Source organism: Procambarus clarkii, chromosome 62, assembly GCF_040958095.1.
Source record: "Procambarus clarkii isolate CNS0578487 chromosome 62, FALCON_Pclarkii_2.0, whole genome shotgun sequence".
NCBI lineage: Eukaryota > Metazoa > Arthropoda > Malacostraca > Decapoda > Cambaridae > Procambarus > Procambarus clarkii.
The window spans coordinates 25,673,179-25,687,333 of NC_091211.1; the positions used below are offsets into that span (position 1 = coordinate 25,673,179).

The 14,155-nt window shown below is 40.9% G+C and overlaps 1 protein-coding gene and 1 long non-coding RNA gene across 5 annotated transcripts in view; one reads left to right on the top strand and one right to left on the bottom strand.

The window, feature by feature from the left end:
* The window catches only part of LOC123766556 (TATA-box-binding protein), a 20,113-nt gene extending 6,390 nt beyond the window's left edge, over positions 1 to 13,723 (top strand). For 2 of the 4 annotated variants that reach the window (XM_069308360.1, XM_069308361.1), the window contains exons 3-6: positions 2,831 to 2,869; positions 4,604 to 4,791; positions 5,269 to 5,364; positions 12,310 to 13,723. In XM_069308360.1, coding sequence (XP_069164461.1) covers positions 2,831 to 2,869; positions 4,604 to 4,791; positions 5,269 to 5,364; positions 12,310 to 12,366 — 380 coding nt within the window. In that variant the 3' untranslated portion in view covers positions 12,367 to 13,723. Of the gene's footprint in view, positions 1 to 2,830; positions 2,870 to 4,603; positions 4,792 to 5,268; positions 5,365 to 9,656; positions 9,796 to 12,309 lie in introns of all 4 variants that reach the window. The other 2 variants (XM_045755807.2, XM_045755805.2) reach the window with 2 other exon arrangements.
* LOC123766558 (uncharacterized) lies at positions 896 to 4,702 on the bottom strand. Its single transcript, XR_006773830.2, has 3 exons — positions 4,576 to 4,702; positions 2,852 to 2,903; positions 896 to 1,761 (listed from the first exon to the last, which is right to left on the bottom strand). It is a non-coding gene; the product is annotated as an uncharacterized lncRNA (long non-coding RNA).
* Positions 13,724 to 14,155: the final 432 nt, after the last annotated feature.

Consider the following 14,155-nt stretch of genomic DNA (forward strand, 5'->3'; position numbering starts at 1 on the left):
CCGTCGTGCGAGACGATTCGTAATGTGTCAATTGTACATCGGAACCGCACTAAACTGAGACGAAGAATTCGAACCAGACTGCAGTTAAGCGACGTAAACACCTCAGCGCTGGAAACTTCCGTTTATAGTTTGCGCATTTTAATGTCTTGCATTATTTATTTGTTTTATTTATTTGCTTACTTATTCGTTTATTTTACTGTATTAAACAAGTGTTCCCGTCTTATAGTGTGAAACAGAAATTAGAGACAGAAGGCTAGATGGTAAAGAAAATGTAAAGCCAAAGCTTTAAATCATAGTCATAAGGAATGTATACTTGGGTTTGCATTCACTGAGAGTTAACTTTAATGTTGAACCATGTGAAGGACTAAGGTAAACCCCTCCAGGAGTTTACCAGGGAACAGACCTTGTAAATTGTTTGATATTGAAGTTAATTTGATCGTAACATTAAACTTAACAAGTCACTTAATATTAGGTCTGTAATTTTATTAATCACGGCCTCTGGAGATGCGAATATGTTTGCAACAATGACAAGATTTTTTATCGTGATGAAATATTATAGTCGAGCTTTGAGAAATAACTCCTATCTTCAGCGGTGGAATGCAATATAATATATTATTTTATTAATATATTTTATTAATATATTATTTTATTAATATATTTTATTAATATATTATTTTATTAATATATTTTATTAATATATTATTAATATAATATTTTATTAATATATTAATATATTAATAATATATTAATATATAATATTATATAATATATTATGTATAATAATAATTATACAATATAATTAAATATATTATATTTATATAATATATTAATATATTATATAATAATATTTTATTAATATATTATATAATAATATTTTATTAATATATTATATATAATATATAATAATTAATATATTATATTATTAACCTAAAATATGAGGTTTTAGTCTCATTTCGTAAAGATACAAAACTCGCGATTGAATTCTGCATCAGTTATAATCTTAAGCTTGAAGATCAGCATTTCCTAGAAATCTTGAGGTGGGTGACCTTGTGTGTTGTGTGTCGAGTCCTCAGTCTTATGTGCGTGAGTGTGCAGAAAGTTTTATCTACATATTAAATTATTAAACATATATCAAACTCCCGGATTAAACATAATAGTGTGTGAGTCAGGCCACATACTACTAGGATTACATTGACGTCATTTGGATGACAAATTGCTAGAATACGTTTCCAGGGAATGTGTAAATTCATATATGTTATTGCATTATAGACCTTTCCGGTAAGCCTTATGGATACATATGGGGTTACATATTGTCTTACAGAGAGACAAATTATTATTTTAATCACACAAGGCTTGATATATTGTAGCTATACATATTTAATTCTGGTAAATTACATATACAAAAAAGCATGTAAATAACTTACAGTGTAAAATGTGAAGGTAAATGTAAATACTCAAATAATAATGTAAATAATGTAAATATAAATGTAAATGTACTCGTTTGCTCTTATCCAAAGCCACTTATCCATATCTGAAAAAATGCCTCAAAGTCTGTTTGTTTGTCTGTCCAAACTTGAATGCCATATGCTTGGGGCTACTCTCACCCAGCTTTGCAGAGGGAATGGTGTGGGGTGTGGGACGGTAATAGGCTGGTCCGGGGTCTGAGGTTATTTAGAGTGAAAGTTTCTTTCACCCTGAATGGACCTGTTACCTAGCAGTAAATAGGTACCTGGGAGTTAGTCAGCTGTCACGGGCTGCTTCCTGGTGTGTGTGGTGTGGAGGAAAAAAAAGTAGTTAGTAAACAGTTGATTGACAGTTGAGAGGCGGGCTGAAAGAGCGAAGCTCAACCCCCGCAAATACAACTAGGTGAATACAACTAGGTGAATACAACTAGGTGAACTAGGTGAACATACACGATATATTTGTATAATGGTACACTTATACCTTAATATACTAACATATGCTTGCATTGTAGTATATACTGATATGCTTGTATACCTGTATACTGATATGCTTGTGCAGTATACTGATATGCTTGTATAGTATACTGTGTGCTTCTATAATATATACTGATATGATTTATTATTTTATACTGAAACGCCAGTACACCTCTATACTAACATACTGATATACTGGTATGCTGGTATACTGTTATGCTTGTACGCTAATATGCTGATATGTTTGTACGGTACACTGCTATACTGATATGTTTGTATACTGATATGTTTGTATACTAATATGCTTCTATACCTATATACTTGTATACTGATATGTTTTAATGCCTATATACTTGTATACTGATATGCTTTAATGCCTATATTTTGTATACTGATATACTTTTATGCCTATATTATGTATACTGATATTCCTGTATACTTGCATGACCGTCAGGGTCAGTAATTAATGTTTTCTTATTACATATTAGAATGGGGAAAAAATTAGCATATATGAACCTGAAATAATGTAGCCTAAGCCTTATGTAATTTGTATTGTTCTATACAATATATATATATAACTATCTTTCCCTGTAACGTGTTCTGTACATGGAAAGATATTTATAGAATACACTACAGAGGGATATTTACACAATACAGCATTATACATCTTGGAGAAACTGCTATGAACTGTTTATAAATTAGATCTCTAAATTACTCAAATGAAACCGAATTGTAATTAATTGTCCAAAAAAATAATATTAAACAAAATATTAGAAACTTATATTAATTCTGTAATGCCAAGTAAGAACAAAAATTAAAAAAATTAAAACTTATATTAATTCTTTATTGTTGAATTAAGGAAATAACAAACTTTATATATTGTTCACCTGTAGGCAACCTCCCACCATACTCACCCTCACTCACCCAGAAAGGTACGTCCTTCCTCTACGAAAAAATTCTATAAGTCTGTAAATGCAGAAATATATCTATTTAAATAGGGGATTAGATGTAGAGTGCTGATGTAAATATTGGTGAAAATAAACCGCTTGTAAATAAGTGCATTTGTGCATGTGTTGATTTCACTCTGGTTAAAATCACAGAGGAGAGTGTGTACTATGTTGAGTAAAAGGCTTCGTGACTCAGGAGACTTTTACTCAACGCCTTACAGGAACTCTTTACTCAACGCCCTGTCACAAATCGACAGGATATCCTGTTATCCTGTTGCATATTGTAATCTGAGGGAAGGCAAATGCCGAAAACATTATACGAAAAGGTACAGATCAGCCCACCCCCGTCCTCTCGAATTGTCACAACGTCTCAAAAATCCCCTAAATTGCCTGAACCTAACCTGACCAAGGGACCCCTCGAATAGAAAACGAGACAGTCAGAGAAAACATCTTGCATGAGAGTACCTGAAAAGTCTTTGATATTCAAGGGCAAACGAATATAAATATTGAAATTCTCTTGAAGAATATATTGTGTCTGTGTTAGAGATTATAAAATGAGAGACAGAGATAGAGACAAAGAGATGTATTAACAGATTATAGAGACAAAAAGGTATATTATTAACAGATTATAGAGACAAGGAGATAGATTATTAACAGATTATAGAGACAAACTAAGTGTGTCTTAACATTTCGGTTCTTTTCTTGTTGCTTTGTGGTATAGCTGTAAGAGAACGCATGCGCTTATACTTGTGCGTGTGCGCGCATGTGTGGGGGGGGGGGTTGTACTGGCGTGCGTTTATGCTTGAGTGCGTGCGAGTTCTTGCGCTTGTGCAGGTGGAGGCAACGTGAGGTGTTGAGACAGCACCATTATTATACGTATTGACTGCTCCCTTTCTTTTTCCTACCCCCCCCCCCCCCCACAAACGTACACAGGCACACGCGCACGCACGCACATACACACGCGCATGCATGCACACACACCGTAGACCAAAGAGCCAAAGCTCAACCCTCGCAAGCACAAATTGGGGAACACACACCCACGCATGCACACACACATCCACACACACACACACACACACACACACACACACTACACCGCAGTAAACGTTCATGGTATGTCTTGAGCACATTTCCGTTGCATGTATGCACATATTTGCAACAATGGAGTCGTGAAAGTGGAGGGAGGAAGGGAAGGGAAATATCCGCACAAAGTGCCAAGCCATTACGACTATATAGCACTGGGAAGGGATTAGGATTAGGACTTGGGATGGGACGGGGGGTAAGGAATGGTGCCTAACCACTTGTGGATGGTCGGGGATTGAACGCCAACCTGCATGACGCGAAACCGTCGCTCTACCGTCCACGTCAGTTACGAGTCTACCGACTGGTTCTCCAGCGAGTGGATAGGTGAGCGGATGAATGAATAAGTAGGTATGTGTGGGTGTATCAGCCCGTGGATGTGGGTCCGGTGGTATAACTTATAGATGACGCGGAGTCGATACATACACAATACAAAGACAACAATAGCATATAGAACATTTCCAACCAAATTCCTTCGACAAAAATGTAGTATATATTCAACTAGCAAGTTGCCACATATTGGCCGGTGAGCATATTAACACATACGTACACATACATGCACATACCTACACATACTTACATATAAACAGAATTATTGTACTCTGTCTAACCTGGTCTTTCCCTCTCTGTCTTCCCCAGCTGACGGGCGACCTGTGGCGTTCGAAGTGGCCCCAGTGGATCCCTCTGAATCCATCATTCGCCGTCACCCACCGAGGAAGTTCCAGAAGTTAGAGGAGCAGCAGCAGCAGCAGCAACAGCAGGGCTCCGCCCTCACCCAGGAGATGTTGGAGGAGAAGCAGGCGGAGGCTGAGAGGCGCCGGCAGGAGGTAGGGATTTTGACAAGTCTCCCCTTACACCCACGAGTAATGGGAAACTACACCAATATGTTAATGGGAGACTACAACAATATGAGTAATGGGAGACCACGACAGTTTTAATATATAATAAGAACATATATATATAAGAAACTAATTATATATATATTTCATAAAAGAAATATTGTAGAATGCGTGTCATTTTTGGGTACGCTTTCATGTAACTGTCCATATATGCATTTTTTATATTGTTATATCTTCGTGCTAGAATCATTAATCTCACCCTTTCTGTCACATACATACATACACACATCCTTCTGAAGATGCATTATTAAATACGAAAGTACTTAAGGAAATTCCTGCCTCAATCCTTCCTTCGTGGTCTGACACTGACACTGTTACATACATACATACATACATACATACATACATACATACATACATACATACATACATGTACTTACTGACTGTGTATGTATAATGTTCCAGCTGCTGAGCCAGCGCGTGCAGAGCGCCAAGCATCGCACAGCGCGCAGCGCCGGCCGTATGCGCTCCCGCCCCTCCGATGGCGACGAGGTCGAGCAGGTGAGTTTACCTGAGTTTATCTGAGAGCCATTAACGCTATAGTGGCCTCGACGAGGACAGGAAGCTGGCGGATTGTCTAATAACCCCACCCCCTTCCTTTCTCCCTCCCCATTTGTCTTGAAATAGGGGGATAAGGAGTGTTTGTTTACCTTCCGTGGTGGAATCTGGAGAACAAACGCTCTCCCTGCTCACTATATCCGCTTCAGAAACAAGTTATTTTATTTTGATTTAGCTGTGAAAATTATGAATGTGTTGTTATTTACGTGTCGTTTGTGTGTGTGTGTCTTTTGTTTTAGATATTCTGTTAACTAGTTATAGAGATAATTCTTTGTTAAATTATTACTATTTTGATTTGGTTCACTGTGTTATAGGGTGCTAGTACACTGTTATTTGAACGTTGCGTTGTGTGTAAAACACTTCACTATATGCATGATTTAATGGTTATTTGGCTGATTTAATGGTTATCTGTTCGGAAACTCGTGTTCTGTTGTCGGAAACCCGTGTTCGGTTGTCGGAAACTCGTGTTCTGTTGTCGGAAACCCGTGTTCTCTTGTCGGAAACATGTGTTCTGTTGTCGGAAACCCGTGTTCTGTTGTCGGAAACATGTATTCTGTTGTCGAAAACCCGTGTTCCGTTGTCGGAAACCTGTGTTCTCTTGTCAGAAACCCGTGTACTCTTGTCGGAAACCCGTGTTCTCTTATCGGAAACTCGTGTTCTCCTGTCGGAAACCCGTGTTGTTGTCGGAAACCCGTGTTCTGTTGTCGGAAACTCGTGTTCCGTTGTCGGAAACCCGTGTTCCGTTGTCGGAAACCCATGTTCTCTTGTCGGAAACCCGTGTTCTCTTGTAGGAAACCCGTGTTCTCTTGTCGGAAACCCGTGTTCTCTTATCGGAAACTCGTGTTCTCCTGTCGGAAACCCGTGTTGTTGTCGGAAACCCGTGTTCTGTCGTCGGAAACCCGTGTTCTCTTGTCAGAAACCCGTGTTCTCTTGTCGGAAACCCATGTTCTCTTATCGGAAACTCGTGTTCTCCTGTCGAAAACCCGTGTTGTTGTCGGAAACCCGTGTTCTGTTGTCGGAAACTCGTGTTCCGTTGTCGGAAACCCGTGCTATCTTGTCAGAAACCCGTGTTCTCTTGTCGGAAACCCATGTTCTCTTATCGGAAACTCGTGTTCTCCTGTCGGAAACCCGTGTTGTTGTCGGAAACCCGTGTTCTGTTGTCGGAAACTCGTGTTCGTTGTCGGAAACCCGTGTTATCTTGTCAGAAACCCGTGTTCTCTTGTCGGAAACCCGTGTTATCTTATCGGAAACTCGTGTTCTCCTGTCGGAAACCCGTGTTGTTGTCGGAAACCCGTGTTCTGTCGTCGGAAACCCGTGTTCTCTTGTCGGAAACCCGTGTTCTCTTGTCGGAAACCCGTGTTCTCTTGTCGGAAACCCGTGTTCTCTTGTCGAAAACCCGTGTTATATTGTCGGAAACATGTGTTATATTTATTAAAGTTATTTAATAAAGTCTACATCAACTTTATCTCTATTTCAGCTTTTTACTATCACTCTTTCATACCTGACTAATAATTAGCCTTTGAATAGTAATCCTTTGAAGCCAAAGAAGACGTTGGCTTCAAAGATCAAGCTTCAAAGATCAAGCTTCAAAGATCAAGCTTCAAAGATCAAGCTTCAAAGATCAAGCTTCAAAGATCAAGCTTCAAAGACCAAGCTTCAAAGATCAAGCTTCAAAGATCAAGCTTCAAAGATCAAGCTTCAAAGATCAAGCTTCAAAGATCAAGCTTCAAAGATCAAGCTTCAAAGACCCTTAAGTTAAGGGTCCTCTATGTTTCAAAGACGTTGAGTTAACATTACGTATTGTCCAATGTTTTGTTGTGTTCACACGATGTGTTTTTGTTTGACACTAAACATGGCTACAGATCGAATTGGTGTTTATTTATTGCGTTCTTAATATTACTGTAAGTCATGCGCTTCTGATTCTCTTTTTGTTGCCTCTTGTTTCTCATATATTTCTCTGCTTGAGTTGCTTCTTTTGTTTAGTTGTTTTGGTATTCTTCTCTTGCTCGTATTGTAATTGTTTCCGCAAGTATACACTTTGTTGTTGTTGTGTGTTTGTTTCTGTACTTCGTATTTACATCTGTGTTCCTTGTTATGGCCTGTTTTTACTTACGCTTGCTGCGTCTTGTTTGTTCCCTGGTGTTAATGTACGCCTCTCCTTCTGTTGCTGGTAATCTCTCCTTCTGTTCCTGCTGATCTCTCCTTCTGTTGCTGCTGATCTATCCTTCTGTTGCTGGTGATCTCTCCTTCTGTTGCTGCTGAGCTGTCCTTCTGTTGCTGGTGATCTCTCCTTCTGTTGCTGCTGATCTCTCCTTCTGTTGCTGCTTATCTCTCCTTCTGTTGCTGCTGATCTATCCTTCTGTTGCTGCTGATCTATCCTTCTGTTGCTGCTGATCTCTCCTTCTGTTGCTGGTGATCTCTCCTTCTGTTGCTGCTGAGCTGTCCTTCTGTTGCTGCTGATCTCTCCTTCTGTTGCTGCTGAGCTGTCCTTCTGTTGCTGCTGATCTATCCTTCTGTTGCTGCTGAGCTGTCCTTCTGTTGCTGGTGATCTCTCCTTCTGTTGCTGCTGAGCTGTCCTGTTGTTTGTCTCAATCTTACTCTCCTGTTCATCTATATACCATTCCAGTCCTCCGCTGACAATTCTTCTTTACCGTCATACCTTTTTAAAAAGTTAATTAACCTACTCATCCACCGACCTACTCATCTACGCTTCTACCCCCGCTAACCATCTCTCTTTAGTGATCTTGTGTCCCATCAACCACCCTGTTCTACACCCCACTGCCTGCTCTTGTACCCCACTCCACTGTCCTTCCATCACCAGCCGTCCCCTCCTGTACCCTAGCTCAGCTCCCACCGGCCTCCTGTACCCTAGCTCAACCCTCCTACCGGCCTCCTGTACCCTAGCTCAACCCTCCCACCAGCCTCCTGTACCCTAGCTCAACCCTCCCACCGGCCTCCTGTACCCTAGCTCAGCTCCCACCGGCCTCCTGTACCCTAGCTCAACCCTCCTACCGGCCTCCTGTACCCTAGCTCAACCCTCCCACCAGCCTCCTGTACCCTAGCTCAGCTCCCACCAGCCTCCTGTACCCTAGCTCAGCTCCCACCGGCCTCCTGTACCCTAGGTCAGCTCCCACCGGCCTCCTGTACCCTAGCTCAGCTCCCACCGGCCTCCTGTACCCTAGCTCAGCTCCCACCAGCCTCCTGTACCCTAGCTCAGCTCCCACCAGCCTCCTGTACCCTAGCTCAGCTCCCACCGGCCTCCTGTACCCTAGCTCAGCTCCCACCAGCCTCCTGTACCCTAGCTCAGCTCCCACCGGCCTCCTGTACCCTAGCTCAGCTCCCACCGGCCTCCTGTACCCTAGCTCAGCTCCCACCGGCCTCCTGTACTCTAGCTCAGCTCCCACCGGCCTCCTGTACCCTAGCTCAGCTCCCACCAGCCTCCTGTACCCTAGCTCAGCTCCCACCGGCCTCCTGTACCCTAGCTCAGCTCCCACCGGCCTCCTGTACCCTAGCTCAGCTCCCACCGGCCTCCTGTACCCTAGCTCAGCTCCCACCAGCCTCCTGTACCCTAGCTCAACCCTTCCACCAGCCTCCTGTACCCTAGTTCAGCTCCCACCAGCCTCCTGTACCCTAGCTCAGCTCCCACCAGCCTCCTGTACCCTAGCTCAGCTCCCACCAGCCTCCTGTACCCTAGCTCAACCCTTCCACCAGCCTCCTGTACCCTAGTTCAGCTCCCACCAGCCTCCTGTACCCTAGCTCAGCTCCCACCAGCCTCCTGTACCCTAGCTCAGCTCCCACCGGCCTCCTGTACCCTAGCTCAGCTCCCACCGGCCTCCTGTACCCTAGCTCAGCTCCCACCAGCCTCCTGTACCCTAGCTCAACCCTTCCACCGGCCTCCTGTACCCTAGCTCAGCTCCCACCGGCCTCCTGTACCCTAGCTCACCTCCCACCAGCCTCCTGTACCCTAGCTCAACCCTTCCACCAGCCTCCTGTACCCTAGTTCAGCTCCCACCAGCCTCCTGTACCCTAGCTCAGCTCCCACCAGCCTCCTGTACCCTAGCTCAGCTCCCACCGGCCTCCTGTACCCTAGCTCAGCTCCCACCAGCCTCCTGTACCCTAGCTCAGCTCCCACCAGCCTCCTGTACCCTAGCTCAGCTCCCACCAGCCTCCTGTACCCTAGCTCAACCCTCCCACCGGCCTCTCATCCTCTGGTTGACGGTGTTATTGTGCTGCAGTTCATGATGATGGAGGAGCTGGACTGGACGAGCCTGGTCTGTACCTCACTGTTGCCGCCGGTGAAGTCGACCAAGGTGGCACCCAAACCATCCTCCTCCTCCCTCCACTCGACTGGCTGCGTCTACCATGTGTCCACCAGTGCGTAGTGGTAGCAACTTCACTATAGTTTCACTCAAAACGTTTTTTCTAATCTCCTAAAAAAAATGTTCGCTTGATCATTCATGTGGCACTTAAAACTATTTATATATATATATATATGCCCTCTGTACTGAAGGTCAGAACACTTATGTTGTATATAGTAGCGTGTATTCCTGCTTATTTGAACTAAAGGTCATTTATTTCTAAGTTAATCTCACGCTTACGTTCTTGCTGTGGGAGGAAGTTTCATCTCCTTATGCAACCTGTCCTCTTAAAAAGAACGTCGCTTTTGGCCGTTTGCCCATGGCCGAATATGGACGTAATTTGAAAATGAAAAAAAAATATATATATATAAATATATATAAATTTGGGATTTTTTTTCAACAACAGTAAGGTAAGGGTCCTCTGATAGGTTAGGTGGGCAGGAAATTCTCATAAAGTTTCAAAACGGTATGAAAAACGTTAATGGAAAGAATCCTCTTCTAAGCTGGCCGAGTAAGCCGGACGACTCAAACAGAAAACGGAACAGTACGTCACTTTTGTGAGTCGATTTCATTTCAAATTACGTCCAAATTTGGCCACAGCGCGCATACGGGCGAAAAGTGACGTTATTTTTAAGAGGACGGGTTGCACAACAAGCACCTCCCATCCTGCCTGTGGCTATGTTGACGTTCCCGGCTTGCACTTGCTCTCATCTACACCAAGATTTTATGCTTCTTTTTCTCAAGTTCCTCAGCATCATTACTAACTTTAAATCATAAAGCTCTGCATACAATAAATAACAATTAAGCAATATCCATTGTATTGTTTTACTTCAATAGGGCTTACATCTGCTTTACACTTATATATTTTTAATATTTAATTTATAAATTAATTGGATGGTCATTCCTCCTGATGCTCTATGATCTTCATGTGACTTGACTTTCGTCTTTTCAAAACTACTACAACGTTTACACACAGGAATCATAATAGCGTGATGTATCAAATGAACAAATCCACAAGGGCCGCGATGAGGGTTCGAACCTACATCTGAGAGGATCCCAGACGTCTGGGATCCTATCGGACGTAGGTTCGAATCCTCGTCACGGCCCTTGTGAATTTGTTCACTACAAAGTTTGCCTCTTTGTTTACATCTCCAGCCAACCTGCGTAACATTCACATTGTCTGATCAACTCTGCACGTTGGCTCAGCTCTCACACGCACACTGCATCTTTGTAAAGCCAGTGTATGTATACGTATGTATACGTATGTATGTATACATAATCACGTGTTTATTTTCGTGATATACACACATACGTATGTATGTATATGCCAGTTAGTCTTGTACCGGGATCATATAGCAAAAGTTTTTTATACTTAGCATATATATAAGCTTCATTTATCTCTCCCTGTGGGCAAAACATGCCCAGGAAACGGCAAAGCAATATTATATGCATTGCATCAGTATTAAACGCATTGCATTAACATTAGCGACGTCCATTCAACGTCATCAATGATGGAGACAATGTCGATAAACATTCAAATATTATAAACTCTACGGATAATTGAACCCACATTTCATGATTCAAAAAAGTCTATTTTTGGTTATTTCAATATGGGTCAATCCTACTTAAAGAAGGGATCTAATTTCCACTCTCGTTAGATATAAGACTCCATTCTAGCTAAGATTCACTTAACATATTACTTTCTACATGATGATTACAGATTAGTTTTGTACAGTTTATTGATGACGGTGTTGAGTGAAACTTGTTACAGCGATGAAGGGAAGGTGGTGAAAGGTGTGGAAGTTGGTGAACGATAGGGTATGGGAACCTAGTGAAGGGTAGGGGGAACCTAGAGAAGGGTAGGGGAACTAGGGTTACTGTTGAGGGTTACAAGACACAGTCCATACAGATGAATGAGATGGATACTATACTTTAGCAAGATACACATGTACCTAAGTTACCTGAATGCATCGTCATTATCACGGATTATGTCAGCACAACAAATATATATATATATATATATTCATGTTGGTTTGACAGTATATTATACATCACTTTTGTGCATCAAGTTGCCAAATTAATTCTAATTAATTCAAACAGTCTCCGTGGTGTAGTGGGAAGACACTCGCCTGGCGTTCCGCAAGCGCTATGTCATGGGTTCGTATCCTGGCCGGGGAGGATTTACTGGGCGCAATTCCTTAACTGTAGCCTCTGTTTAACGCAACAGTAAAATGTGTACTTGGATGAAAAAACGATTCTTCGTGGCAGGGGATCGTATTCCAGGGACCATAGGATTAAGGACTTGCCCGAAACGCTACGCGTACTAGTGGCTGTACAAGAATGTAACAACTCTTGTATATATCTCAAATAAAAAAATAAATAAAAATTGTGACCTGGACGAGATTTAGCCCAACATGCACATTGACTGCTGAGGCTGCTAATACCAGTTGCTGCTATAGATCAGAATAAAGTAATATATTGCCAGTATAATTGCCTAGCATCACCTATATCTCTTTTTAATATTTTACAGCTGGATGACGGAATAATTGAGAGCGCTGCTTCAGTTAACCCAGAAAATGAGCTGTGAGAAGCACCACCTCACCACAAGACTGCTGTTGTGGCGGCACCAGGAGTGGCATCAAGGCACAGATGAAGATTCGCTTTTTTTTCACATGTTTTACAGACACGGACCATGAAGAATATTTTATCATTACACCAAAACACTCAAGGTGATCTGTAGCTTGGGATCTCCAGGCGAGAGCCACCAGTGAAGACCATAATAGTGTACTACCAAGCATAGTTTTCAAGATCATAGTTTATATTTATAATGTAACTACAGAAAATGTGTAATGTAGTATCATTATAAAGTGATAATTTAAACATATTTTTCAAGACAATCAATAACGTTATCTATATATCCTACAAGGTAACAGTTATTTAATTTTTTAATTAATTTTATCAATGTTTTTCAACTTAAATGGATCGGAAACGTAATACTTTCATCATTGCCTTAACATTTTTCTACATAGCTATGAAGACTTTTATCTTGGAATATTACACAAAAGTATACAAAAGACAACAATAAAGCTAGACTAAAATGCATGTAATATTTTCTACCACTTCCTATATGCGATTATAAATTACTATCCACACATGTAGTTAGTTTTATATGTGAAATCAAATGTAATCGTGTAACTTACGTGTGATTGTTAACTTCACTTAACAAGTGTAATATGAAAGGTCTTAGTTAGACATCTTATTGTTCTCACTACTTCAGTGATTGGCTATCACAGAGTTGCACAGGAATATTTTGAGTCCAAAGTTTCTTCAGCTTTAAAGCGATCGCACAAAATATACAGTACTGACTAATCTTTAGTTACCGATATATAACTCAATGTGTCTTATACAGACTTTTATAGAGGAACAAATATAACTAAGTACTCATTAATGTCTAGCAACATACACTCAGTTTTGAGTATATAGGAAACTTATTATATCTTTATAGGTTATTCACGTAAAAATATGATGATTTCTCGCTGTAAATATAATCATAGCACCTCCATCAACATTATGTCTCGCTGCTCACTCTATAGAACAGTATACCAAGCATATCTGTGCAGTGTGTAAGATATCTGTGATAAAGCCTCTCCTGCTTATATCTAGCTGCCAATATATTCAGCACCTGAAGAGGCTGAAGACTCACGATGGCAGCTTGCTATGTTTGCCTAAAACAAAAATTCTTAATTATTTCCTTTTATTTGTGCCTATGGGAATTTTATCTAGCTTTGAAATGCTATATAGTACACCAATGAGGAATGGGAAATCAGACAGCAGTCTTAGGTGCTCTAAATCTGTTTAATTATTCCCAGCCAGGGTCAATGGAAGTGATTACAGAACGCTTTATCCTTGTATAAGTGTCCAGCTGAAATATACAGAAGGATTTACATTGTGTTTCATTTACACGTCCCACATTCAATTGCGATACTATATTAAACTAATGATATATAAATTATAATCACATGAGGTGTGATTTAAATGTTTACATAGTGGGTATTTATATCTTACATAAAGCCACTAAATAAATATGTACAGCACTTCAGACAATAAAAATAGTATATTTGAGTAAATAAAATTTTCAAATACTGTACTGTATTATAGACATGCTGGTAATTAGTATGCAACTATCTTAATATGTAACACGCAAATACTGTAGTGCAGTGGTCTACGTTCATGACTCACAATGGAGAATTCTGGGGTCAATCCCTGGGTAGGACAGAGGAGATTGGGCACGTTTCCTTTCACCTGATTAGGGAAGTGATGTGACTCTTTCCCAAACGATAATAATTATTTTTATGGATTTCCCCCAAACTTGATAC